Genomic DNA, 13,053 nt, shown 5'->3' with positions numbered 1-13,053 from the left:
TCATTGAATTTGTATAGCCTTTTTGTGTAAACAAAACATGAGCATCTATTGATATACATTGGAGATAACCCTCAATCTTTCATTGTAGGATGTAATTCATTAACTACAGTAATAATAGACTTAACGTAGATAGTAACGTAGAAAAAGTTTGTCAATAATATCACTTTGTATTGTAATTAGTGAAATGGATTCTTGAGTATTTGAACAGTTGATACCTGATCATTTAGAAATTCTATTTCAAGTAGTTAATTGCACAGACTGTCAATGTACGTTATCTTCGGAGTATTACAGGCCTATGAATTGAGTACAGTTTGTTTTAAAAGAAGTTTTCCACTGGAGTACACATACACATAATCATACCCTTGGGATATTCCATACAGGGCATATATCATGTACAATATATGTCCTCTACAAATAGTGAGGCGACTCTACGAATGAGAATTCATTGAATTTCTTCAATACTAATTTCTATGTTCGTTCGTTCGAATAATTTTAATAGCCCGACACAATTTATTGTGCAAAACTCGTTTTCTTATCGGAGTTGATCCAACTCTTGGAATAATTTTAAAGCTGCGTTTGCAAAAGTTATCAACAAAATGTTTATTTCTCCATCCTTATAGATTCTATTAGATTGAACATATTTACCATACACATGATGTACATATGTGTTTGTCAAGTTCCGTTCAATCTAATGGAATCTATAAGGACGGAGAAATAATCATTCTGTTGATAACGTTTGTGTAAACACAGCTTTAGAATATTGATTATCTTAGACTCTTTCAGTTTGAAAAGATAGTCTTCTTTTAAAATATCTCTATTTACCGTTATTGACTAAAAATCCAAGATACTATTGAGATATACATTTTGACATCCAAAAACTCAAACTTTCTGATTCAACTACGAAAAACTACGATTTTTGACAAATTGCCTTTACATCTACATCTAACATTTCCATGATTGGCAACTAGCTAAAATTGAGTATTCTGTTTGTTAGTCGGAAGACTAGTATAATTATGGGCAAGCTGATGCTCAAACGTTTTTGTGCTGAATGTTGTAATGTCTTACAACATTGATGATCAATCTGAATATGTTTATGACATATGAATATGAAGATGTATCTGAATATGATTGTTGCCAATGACAGCGGCTCTGTGGAAATGGAAGGAGGCGGCGTGGTTGGAGGGGGAGGTTCCTCAGTAAGCAGCATCAGTCAGTCACGTGGTGTGAGCGTCGAAAATGAAATAAGAGGCTCGAGCCAAAGCTCGGACGAGGGCATACCTCAACTCAGCCATGAAAAGTCGCCACCTAGGTCAGAAAGGTTTGTTTTCTTCTAAATCATCAATATTTACGCCCCTTTCAAGTCCTAAAATTACAATAAGAATTGAGTCTCTAAAACCCGTCACAAACATTTCGATTTTTGTTCTTACGATACATTGCCATCCTTATGAATTCTATCAGATTAAATAGAACTTGATAAACATCATCTGTTTAATCTAATAGAATTTATAAGCACGGCAAAATACCGTACGAACAAAAATTTGTTTGCGGGTCTTGACGCCTAAATGTATAGATGTTCCCTACAAAATATATAAATATCTCCAGACTGTATCTTTTCATTAGAATCCCAAGTGATTGAAACTTCCATCGATGAAACATATTTTCCCACGTTATGACCCGGTCGCACAGAATTCTATTTAATTTTGATTGTGATTAAGTGCTATAAAGATATACTTGACGTCCCCTTCTCTGATTGGTTCTCGTGTCATTCAATCACCATTGAAATTTAAAAGAATTTTGTGCAACCGGGCCTATATATCTTGAAATTGTTTGATCTTCTAGGCCTAGTGAATGATTATTTTGACTGTTGATACATTTTTTGTAAGCAGTATTCTTACTTTTTGAATTGTAATTTTTGGCACATGATGCAAGTTGTATATTTGCTGTGTTGACTGCATGTTTGTCGACTAATTTGATGTTTTATTATGATTGTCATAGTTGTAATAATTCTCATTCAAGTTGTGGGTTTACAATCTTTGTGGCTCATAATTTGTGAGAAATTTTCCAATCTGATTCACTTCTGTATTAGTGTGTAATTCATGAGAAGGAAATGAAAGGATTCATTGGCTCTGCTTCCTTCAATGCGGAAATGAAAGATTTTCTGAGCTTCCTCTCTGAAGATACCTAAATTTATGGCACAGTATGTACCTGTAATTGATGACGAATGAATATTAACAGAGATTCATAAATGTCAAGCTTATCTACAACACCAATAATAAAGCACTTCAAAATTTATTACTGACTTCTAAAATTGAATAATTTCTAGATATCTTTCCACAAGCGATGAAGTAGCTTCGATCAGTTTTAGATGATGTAATAGCTTCAAATTGAAAGATGTATATACCATAGATTCTAGAACATTCGTATTCTAAAAAAAATCAGTATTTATCATCCACTCTCTGTTATGCTGCAAATTACAATTCAGAGACTCTAGGAAACACATTTTTCTTACCACTGCTATTCACATGTCACTGGATTTTTTCTTTAGCTTACAGTAACTAATGTATTATAGCTTGACACTTTATATTGATTGACTTATTTGGTTGAGTGACTTTTCAGGAGATAATTTCTTCTAAAATGGACGGATGAAATATGTAAATTTACAAGCATATACTGAATCCTGTTTATCAATCAGATAATAATAATAATAATATCGTGTGACCTGGCTGGCACAGGTCTGGTGTCAGAGTTTTCAGGTCACAGCTGATCAATTTCAGGGCCTCTCACATGACCTTACGACTGCTTTTTAGCCAGCCGGGATCGATGGCTCAACATGTCCATCCGAAACACGGGAGTGGCCCGAGAAAAATATCTTGCTCGGGCTGGGATCGAACCCGGGCCTCTAGATTATAAAGCCAGCATCTAATCCACTCGACTACGGCCACTCCTATCAATCATATAATAAAACTGTATAAAAATTATGAAACTCATGCAGCTCATATGGGTATCACTCTCAGCAACAAAAAAAATAATAAAAATTATGTCTCTACACTACTTTGAAAACTCCTCCAGATATCCCTGTCTTAAGCACTTGACAGGGACTTGACGTTATTATGATTAGTGGTCATGATTTATTTGAATACATTTTACAGGTTAGTTATATGGTGACGGTCCCATGATACATTCTCTTGTTTACTTTGACGTTTTGCAATGATTATTATTATATAGAGTGTCCCAAAAATACCGCAACGTTTGAAACACAATATAAGGCAAAAGTTCCCTCCACGATTTTGGTGACACACTTTCACTTTTTCAAGAAAATGCGTGTCTCCCTGGAGCCCTGGACTCACAAATGATTCATTGTTTGACAGTACCAATGTTTGGGGTAAACCGGCCAAGACATGGACGTTCTGGAGTTTTAATATCCAAAAGCGGACCTGTCTCCTCTAACTTTTTAATGAGTCTCTCATCTGTTGATCTGATTAAGTGGAATTTGTCGACTAAACCGTAACATTTCCCGTACTTCTAATGCGTTTTGAGAATCACACTGAGTTGCTATTTGGTGTAACCTTTGATTATGGATACGTTAAGGTAAAATTACTTCACTTATATGGGCTATTTTATTCAAATTAATAAAAACAATACAAAAAGAATACAGATTAAAGTGGACAAATCACCTGCGTCGTATGCCACCAACTCGTCTTCCACTACAAGCTTGGAAGTTGCAGTTGGATGGGAAAAGAGACGTCGGAAGACCGAGGAAGCGGTGGACACCGGAACAGGCCTTACAAGCCTAGTACATGATGGATGATAAAAACAATATTCAAATGTTTCAAGTTTTTAAATGTTTTAATAAAAGGGAACTACAAGTTTTTATAGTGTTTTTATTAATACGTCAAGGTATCTATAATTTATATGTGCCTTAGTGGTGTTTCACACCAAAGCTGGGCCGAACCGAGTGGAATCCGCGTGCGCGCCAACTATGCAGGATTTAGTCGGGAGCATTCAAATCAACGCGTTGATTGTGCTGTCGGCTTGACGCCCAACTTTAGCGTTTTCGGTCAAGTGGATTCTGCCTTCTTTCAGTTCAGTTCGATCATCCCACGTAGTGAGTTCTCACTACAAGGCTAGAAAACCTACTGGAGTGAATCGGCTTCAGTGCGAACACAGGCAGATTCCGCTCGGCCGATCCGCCTCCGGCCGATTCCGCTCGGCTCGGCCCGGCCCGGCCCAGCTTTGGTGTGAAATGGGCCTTAACGTATCCATAATCAAAGGTGTAACGCTCCTTGAGACTGTAACATTGCCACTAACCTTCAACAATGGCGTGGAATTCAAACGTTGCGTTCTATTTGGGACACTATATTTGTTGATTATTATACATTCTCCTCTTGTTTTTCATTGACTTTTTGAAATACTGATTCTCAATTGATGAGTATGTTTTTCATTGACAGACGCAAATGCACCAGTCCGAACACACTGAGCATCAAAGTTCCGGTGTTCTCGAGCCTGGGCCAATCACTTCCGGACCTCAACCAGGTGTCAGCCGCCACCACCTCCTCCAACTCGAGCATGCTCCTCGTCCCCCCTCGCGGCTCCCCGCACCGCGGCATCACCTACCCTCCTCCCTCGCCTCCCCTGCGGCGGGCCACGGCGCTCACCCCCTCCCGCAACCCACCGCTGCTCAAGACCAGACACATTGGTGGCGGACCCAGTCTCGTCTCCGCCAGTTGTGATGTCGATGTTGTTCCTATCATCTCCGGTCAGTAAATGTTGTCAAAACTCATACATTGGATGACATTTCACTAACGGCAATACTGCTTCAACGCTCATTCATTTGCTATAGTGAGATTTACTTCAAACTGTCTGAAAACAAAATTACCCTCACAAAGGGTTGAGACATAATATGATACTGTCTTTGATGAGATGTAGTGATATTTACTCATAATGAGACACTTGAATACTGTCTGTTAGTATCGTCATGAATTTATTGAAAAGTTACATACTAGTAGTTCTGTGAACAGTAGACCTCACGCAGTATTCTCATTCAGAAGTACCTGATTGAAACTATAGACCTTATGGAAATACAGCAATAGACTGGCTTCTCCACACATCTGTGTAATCACTTGTCAGCTGATTTATGATGAATAATTCTATAGTCTGATTTTTACTCTAATATTGGTGTATGAAGGAGGCTCCTTTTTCCTTTTATATTATCCTTGAAATGCAAAATTTCCAAAAACCTTGTATATACGTCGACGCGCAATTAAAAAAGGAACATACCTGCCAAATGTCATGAAAATCTATTACCGCGTTTCGCCGTAAATGTGCAACATATAAACATTTAAACATTCAAACATTTAAACATTGAGAAATGCCAAACCGTCGTCTTGAATCTTAGACCTCACTTCGCTCGGTCAATTAAATTATTGATATGATTGAATTTGTAGAGTGAATATTGATGTTGTGGAACTTTTCCATAATTGAAAAGACTGAAATGTTGTCAAAAAATCCACTTTATTCTAATAAAAATTATTATGTCACAGGAGCGTGAGCTCACACATAAACAGCTGTAAGTTACAGCTCCTGTGAAATATTTTTCTTTTTAATTAAGTAGATTTTTTGACAACATTTCAAGTCTCTTCAATTATTGATATGTTTTATTGAATTCGTGATATTATTAGACAATATTCTAGTGTTTCATTATTCATAATGCTGAGACATTTTGGAGTTGATCTCACCATAGGAGCTAGTGATTCCTCCATTCCTCAAGATGCCAAACGCAATAATGTTTGTGTGCTGATATTCCACAAACGGAAAACCAGCTTCAACGCTCATACATTTTCTCTAATGAGATTTACTTCATACTGTCAGAAAACGTAAATTTCCCCCACTATCAATGCTGAGACTTCTGATACAGTTTTTGGTGAGATGTAGTGATGTAGTGACTCATAATGAAACACTAGAATATACGAATTTATTGAGAAGTTACATATCAAATTATTGAAATAATTTATTAAATTATATAAAATATAATTATATTTCCACTTCACACTGTCAGTATTATTTATAGCAGAAAGTCGATTCTACCCCACAAACAGTACTGAAACATCTGATACTTGAAATTTAAAGACGTTGATGTTGTCAATATTTGTTCTGCAATTTAAATTGATTTTGAACAAATATGGTGGTATTGACAACATCAACGTCTAATTCGTTTAAATAATGGAGAAAAATGACTGCATCTCCCACACAATATTGAATTATTAACATCTGATACTTGTTTTTGATGAGTTATAGTGATCTTCTTCATTCATAATGAAACATATTATCTAATGATATCAGAAATTTATCGAAAAGTTACATATTAAATTATTAATATGATTAATTAGATTCGTGATATTAGACAATATTCTACTGTTCCATTGTTCATAATGCTGAGACAGTTTGGAGTTGATCTCACCATAGGAGCTAGTGATTCCTCTATTTCTCAAGATGCCAAACGGAATAATTTTTATGTGATGTTGATTTTTATTATCTTATTCTCACTAGTTGATAGAAGTTGTAAGTGAAATCATTTTATGTGAAAAAAGCATTTACGTTTCCAATGTGCCTGCATGTTTCTTGCTGGGGTTGCACATTTTTAAGTCCTTAGAGCACGTACAATACCAATACCAGAACATGTCAATTTACCAATACATGTCACGTCAGAAACTCAAGAATCTGTTGGGACTTGAAAATGTACAAAGCAAGCACGGAATGTGTCGTCACATTAAAAACTTGAGTGCTATTTTTTTACATGAAAATATTTTACTGACAACTTCCAAAAATGTTTGTTTTCCATCTTTGTCACAAGGAGAAAAGAAAGGCTCTCCTTCAAGAGCCATCATGATGGTATTCTTGATTTTTTTCCAATTAGTGTACAGTTGCTTTTCAATGTAGCTACAGCCTACAAGTTGCAGTCTGTCCAATGTAAGTTGATTGCTCATGTTGATATGTATGATATGACATTGATGACATTCTTCGAATCACAAAAACAATACTGGGGTTCGACTCTTATTTAGTGTATCTTCTTTGTTCCATCATCAGTTTATTCGAGTTTTCTTTCCCAATAAGTATGTATCTTCTTTGTATTTGAATAAACAGGGTGGAGCTCATAAAAGTAGCGCTTTGAAAAGTTGCACTTTTACGCGACTACTCTTTATCATCAGCATGCATGCTCATGACCCTGTTGTCAGTGTTTGCCTTGGGGTTCATTGTGCATTGTGATTCATGAATACCATATATAAAACAACCCTTTTCAATATTCAACTGGTTCATTTAAGACAATCAGTTGGTAATATTTTATTGTCAAAACGAAATACAACTTTCATATAATAATCAACAACAATATTATTTATGACTTTTCTGATTTCTGAACAACAGCTCATCTATTCACTGCATTCCTGAGCATCTATTTCAACAGCAATATGTGAGAACACCTTTATTGCTGGATCACAATATATTGTCCGTTGGTCCCTGGTAACAACAAGATTTCACTTTCTATTTTTCTCTCCTATTTTGGTATTACTGCATTCTCATATATCATGTTTTCTTCTTTTACCAGTATCACTCATGTGACAGTGGTTTCCTTTGCAAGAGTATAGATGATTTGCAAAATGAGAATCAAGAGTCTCGCAACAGTATCTTATTACTCACTAATTAAGTATCATCTTGAAATCCATGCCTCATCTACATTTTTTTGTATTATTGAATAAAAACACACATATGTTGTCAAATTCTACACAGTTTTATTCGGTACACGACCATGGAATTTGACAACATATGGGTGTTTTTATTAAATGATGGAACGGTTCTACAATATTGACAATGACTTGGTCGAATTTTTTTGAAATTGTTGAATTTTGTTGAGGTGCGAACAGAACGAGTGATTCGTGGTGAAGAACGATGTCACTAAAAGCTGTACAATGATAAAGACATTTGGAGTACCTAATTGATATAAATATTGAATGTTGATAGCGAGCTGAAATATGCATATCGAACTGACCGTTCTTAGTATCATAAGGTTATTTACATAGAAGAAGACGGTAGAGGTAACGAGCTAGAACTAGATTCAAGGTGTTTCTGACGTTATTAGATCATCTCTTCAACAATGGAATTTCTATAGCTTTGCTTACTGAAACTTTGGTAGATTGAAGTGATGTCATATAGCTATACTTGGCATTTTTGAAAATACATTTACAACCCTTGGAGCCGTTTGCATATTTAAAGCTTAAACTGAATTGAATCAGCTAGTGGCTTAAATTCAAAATGAACCACACTATAATAAATAAGACTTGATATGGATTCAATCCAGTTTAGAATTAAATTTCGTTTAAACTGGCACTTTGCAAACGGCAGTGCCAGTTTCTACTTTTTTATACCGTGGTATAATTTTTTCTCATTTTATCCATTTATTTATATTTTCACAAAGAAGCTTTGATTGGGAAAGAAAAACTAAGGATACTCCTTGTACTATTTCTTTCCCAAATTTAGATAACACTTTAAACGTCCAAAATAGGGTTATGATTTCACTTTACTAAAATTTAGTCCATTTCCACTCAAAAACAAAGATTTTAAATTTTAACTTCTAATCCAATACTATGTGAATCATTGATGTCTTATGTATTACTCATTCGAAAATAAATTCAAGGTGTCCCTCAAGAGATGGGTGATGGTCAAAATCAAAGGTTTGTTGGATTGAAGAGGAATGCCAGGAGTGGAACTGTCCGTTACCCGTCCTCTTGTGGAGCAGGTGACGAGGCTAGGGTAAGTAGAATAAACTTCACCTTCAACATTTCTCATTATAACATAATTTTGTATCATTTGTTCAATAACAGAATAAAGAAGTGTGTCATTCATTCTACATACTACATTGTCACATGTCTTTTCTCGTTAGGGCTACTCTTGAATAGGAAAAAAAATAAAAATCTAAAGTACCCTTTATCAAAAATTGTTTACTTACATGTTTCGGTCTACCATGTTTCATGTCACTTGCCTGAAATAGTAGGCTAGTACACTCATTCAACATAATTATTGAAATAAATTTCATTGATCTACGCACTTTGGAACCCTTTGAAATTGATAATTTTTTGGAAACAACCATTTATCATTTAACAAGAACAAAATTATAATATCAGTACAAGAATAAACCTAAAGTGGTAGTTATATTGCTAGTATTGAATTTAATTGAATTGAAAAAATCTTTATTCATTAAACATGTAAAAATACATATGAATAGTGTCACAGAATATTAATGAATATAGCCTAAATACTAATTACAAACAAATGTCATACACATAAAATATTATAAAAATTCCTGTAATGAATACAGGGATAATCCTACCAAATATTCCTTTAGCTCAATGATACCAAACCTTTTAAAATCTTCCAAAATTTTCAAATCGTTTGGCAATTTTGAAAAAAATGACCTTCCTCTACGTTTAGTGCAGCTTGAAAGTTACATTGCTATTCACAAAATATTGTAGCAGAGCTACATGTAGCTCATTTTCTGCTATATAGCTGAGAAAATAGGCTTAAAACTGCTATATAGCTCTAAACTATTAAGCTATATAGGCTTAAAACTGCTATGAGCTACATGTAGCTCTGCTATATAGCTCTGCTACATAGTAAACCTAGCTTTAGTATTTTTATTTAATTTAATTTTGTATCGACAGAAGCTGGATGTATCATTGGGACATGGCATGCAGAAGAAGAGTTACTGCACTGTGGCGAGTGAGGGAAGCAGTCCTTGTGGAATAAGCGAGGAAGTGGCTGCTCAACCGTCTCTGCTAGCTGCTAGCGGGGGACTCATGTTGGTGACGTCATCAGCAATCGTTTCTTCACCATCTTCGTCTTCAGTAATTGCTCCATCGCCGTCTTCATCGGCAATCGTTCCTTCGCCGTCGTCATCTCCAGTAATCGTTCCATCGCCGTCGTCATCCTCAGTAATCGTTCCGTCGCCGTCGTCATCCTCAGTAATCGTTCCGTCGCCGTCGTCATCCTCAGTAATCGTTCCGTCGCCGTCGTCATCCTCAGTAATCGTTCCGTCGCCGTCTTCATCTTCGGCAATCGCTCCTTCACCTTCATCAACGTCAGCGATTGTCTCTTCGCCATCCACGTCACCTGCTCAGATGCTGCATCTGCCTACTCCTGGTGATGCGTGCTGTGGAGCTTGTTCCAGCAATAACAGTCCAGCCGCTCCAGTTGCTGTTCTAGTTGACAGTAAGTTTATTCTATTGATTAATATTTCATTAATATAAAAGAGGAAGATGAGATCAAAGTAGATTTAAGGCTGTGCAAAGGCTAAAAAAACTTTCTACTGGTGATATTTTTCAAATTTTCGTGATTTGTATACTACAGGGTGATTTTTTATTCCTGTTACCCAATTTTTGATGTAATTTATAGACGGAAATTTGGGTATTAATAAAAAAATAATATTTGTTATTTACAAAAGAAAATTGATATTTTATTACTCACATTTCTTAGTTACTTAAAATTATTACACCATATGCTCAAAATGTCCACCCATTGAGGTTATACACGCTCGGACTCTTTTCACCATATTAGCAGAAACCTTTTTCAGTTATATTGGAAATATTCGTGATTGAGTCTGTCACATTGGCTTTCAGTTCATCAATATTGTGAGGATTGTTTTTGGAGGCCTCAGACTTAATGTAGCCCCACAAAAAGTAATCAGGGGATGTGAGGTCTGGAGACCTTGGAGGCCATAAACCCTTGCTTATTATTGAAAATCCGTTGTTCTATGGTAAAAGACATTCTGTTCATAACACGACCGGAATCATCACAAAATGTTACACAGCTTAATGATAATAAACTCGCACTGTCTTGTGTATACTGAGTGAGTAGGGCTACCAACTTCGTGCAACAAAACAAAATTTACCTTTATTAGGGAAAAATTACCAAGTATTAAAAATAGGGTAACAGGACTAAAAAATCACCCGGTATCAAGCTATCAAAATGAAAAAGTTCTCTCAGGAAAACATTTTTTTCCTACAGTTACCTCAAAAAGTGGCCATTCCTGCACTGATTACAGAACGCAAAGAATCACTTTTCCGCTCTAGTGCGGGAAAATTTTTTCCTGCACTCCAGATTTGCAACATGGCAACGCAAAATAGTTAGTAGGTTATATGGAGCACCAGTGCAGCAAAATCAAAATGAAGTTGGTAACAGTGACTGTGGTATAGTGTTGTGGTGCACATTATAATAATAACGATGGACAAAGAGGACAGCCACCACATTCAGCACACAGCCGCCCCTTCATTCAAACACTACTACATTATTCAATTTGACAATAAATTAAGGTTTTTATTGATAATAAAATTACACAGAAAAACATTTGATGGATTTGATGCAATTTTACCCATAATTACCCACTTTTCATATTCAATGGTAACTGTAGGAAAAATTTAATGTGAAATACGTGCGCAAAGTTCCTCTGCTGCACTCAAGAAACCATTCCGCCCTCGCCTACGGCTCGGACGTAAACGTTTCTTTTGGTGCAGCAAACTGTCACTTTGCGCACTAGTTACACAAATAACTACTTTAGAGGACTTGTATAGTTTATTCCCATCATGATCGTTTATACAACATGTTAATTATGTGTATGCGATCGCTCTAGCACAACTATAGCAGGAGTGAGCACCTCTTCCTCAAGCTTAATAACGAACCCCATTAAATACTTAAAAAAATTAAAATTACTTATTTGAAAGGTCAATAAAAAGAAAAGTACTTTAGATATTGTTTCAATCTTTTTATATGAGAATACAATATCTCAATTTTTCCCCATGCAGTCTTGAAAATGACATCAGATCAATGGCGACCCCCATTGCGCATACACTGATAAAGTCGATTTTTGAAATTTCATTGCAGTATATCAGTCGATATGTTGGCAACGGCATCGCGAAAGTTGTTCTTGAGGTTTGCTATGGTCCGTGGTCGAACAACATAAACCAGGAATTTCAAATAACCCCATAAAAAAATCGCATTGAGGAAACGCATGTGGAAATGAGCCTTGTCAAATTACCGCGTCTTCAGGCAGGTTGTCAATCAGCATATCACATGCATTTTGACGGGCAACAAAATCGCGTTCAGTCAATTCTTGAACAACAGCCAATTTATAGGGATGAAGTTGAAGGTCTTCATGGAAAATTCGTTGAACAGTGGAGTCAGAAATTGCCATAGCAGCTGCGTGTTTGCGAGCCGAACGCCGGGGAGAACACACAACTGACTGACTCACTCCTTCAATATTTTCTGGAGTTCTGATGGTTCGTTGAAGTCCATTTCTGGGGTTTAGCGACACTTCCACACTCCTGAAATGAGTTAACCCACGACAGAATCGAATTATGGCCAGGAACGAGTCTGTGGGGAGGAATTTCAAATCGAGCGCGGAAGGTGATCGACCATTAGAAAAGAAGCTCTCATTTGCGAAGGCCCGCTGCTCCCTAGACCGGAGCATGATGGCTATTTACTTGAGGGAGGATAAATTTGAGAACTTACCCCTCCATATGCGCCCCCGTCAAGTTCCTCTACACGACCAATTCAAACTCGGGACTTTTTTCAAATAATAGTAAGTTTCTCTGGCGCATCTTGTACCAGTATAAGTAAACTTGGTTTAGCTTTAAACGTAGACGGTGGATACGGCCCTAAGAGAGCTATTAAGTTTTTTTTTGGAAGATACATAGACCTAGTTTCTAGGATACTTATCAAATTAAATGGACCATCAAATCTATATGTTTAACGGTCTATTAGAATTTTAGAATTTTCAGAATTTCGTTAATTTATTATTTATTTATTTGAAAATTAGATTCTAAAAGAAACCGGGTCATAGTCCAGCAATAGTCCAGCTGCTCCAATATTGTTGTTACATTTATTTATTCAATAATCCAGAATTATACAACTTTACAGAATTTCCATTCAACAGTAAGATTATACAGAACTTTCAATTAGCCTAATTTAAGAGAGCTATAAAATGCTATATTGGAAGAGACTAAGGCCTGT

General features: G+C 36.1%; 1 protein-coding gene across 13 annotated transcripts in view; it reads left to right on the top strand.

Moving 5' to 3' along the window:
* The window catches only part of LOC111054844 (pleckstrin homology domain-containing family G member 5), a 322,094-nt gene that overhangs the window by 296,510 nt on the left and 12,531 nt on the right, over window positions 1–13,053 (top strand). For 10 of the 13 annotated variants that reach the window (XR_005570947.1, XR_005570946.1, XM_039424912.1 and 7 more), the window contains 4 exons: window positions 1,145–1,318; window positions 4,449–4,756; window positions 8,687–8,802; window positions 9,711–10,257. Coding sequence is in view for 11 of the 13 variants with exons in the window: in XM_039424912.1 (XP_039280846.1) it covers window positions 1,145–1,318; window positions 4,449–4,756; window positions 8,687–8,802; window positions 9,711–10,257 (1,145 nt within the window). In the remaining 2 variants the exon portion in view is untranslated. The remainder of the gene's footprint in view (window positions 1–1,144; window positions 1,319–4,448; window positions 4,757–8,686; window positions 8,803–9,710; window positions 10,258–13,053) is intronic. The other 3 variants (XM_039424915.1, XM_039424914.1, XM_039424917.1) reach the window with 2 other exon arrangements.

The sequence above is a fragment of the Nilaparvata lugens genome, chromosome 3, assembly GCF_014356525.2.
Source record: "Nilaparvata lugens isolate BPH chromosome 3, ASM1435652v1, whole genome shotgun sequence".
Classification (NCBI taxonomy): domain Eukaryota; kingdom Metazoa; phylum Arthropoda; class Insecta; order Hemiptera; family Delphacidae; genus Nilaparvata; species Nilaparvata lugens.
This window is presented reverse-complemented; position numbering and strand designations above follow the sequence as displayed.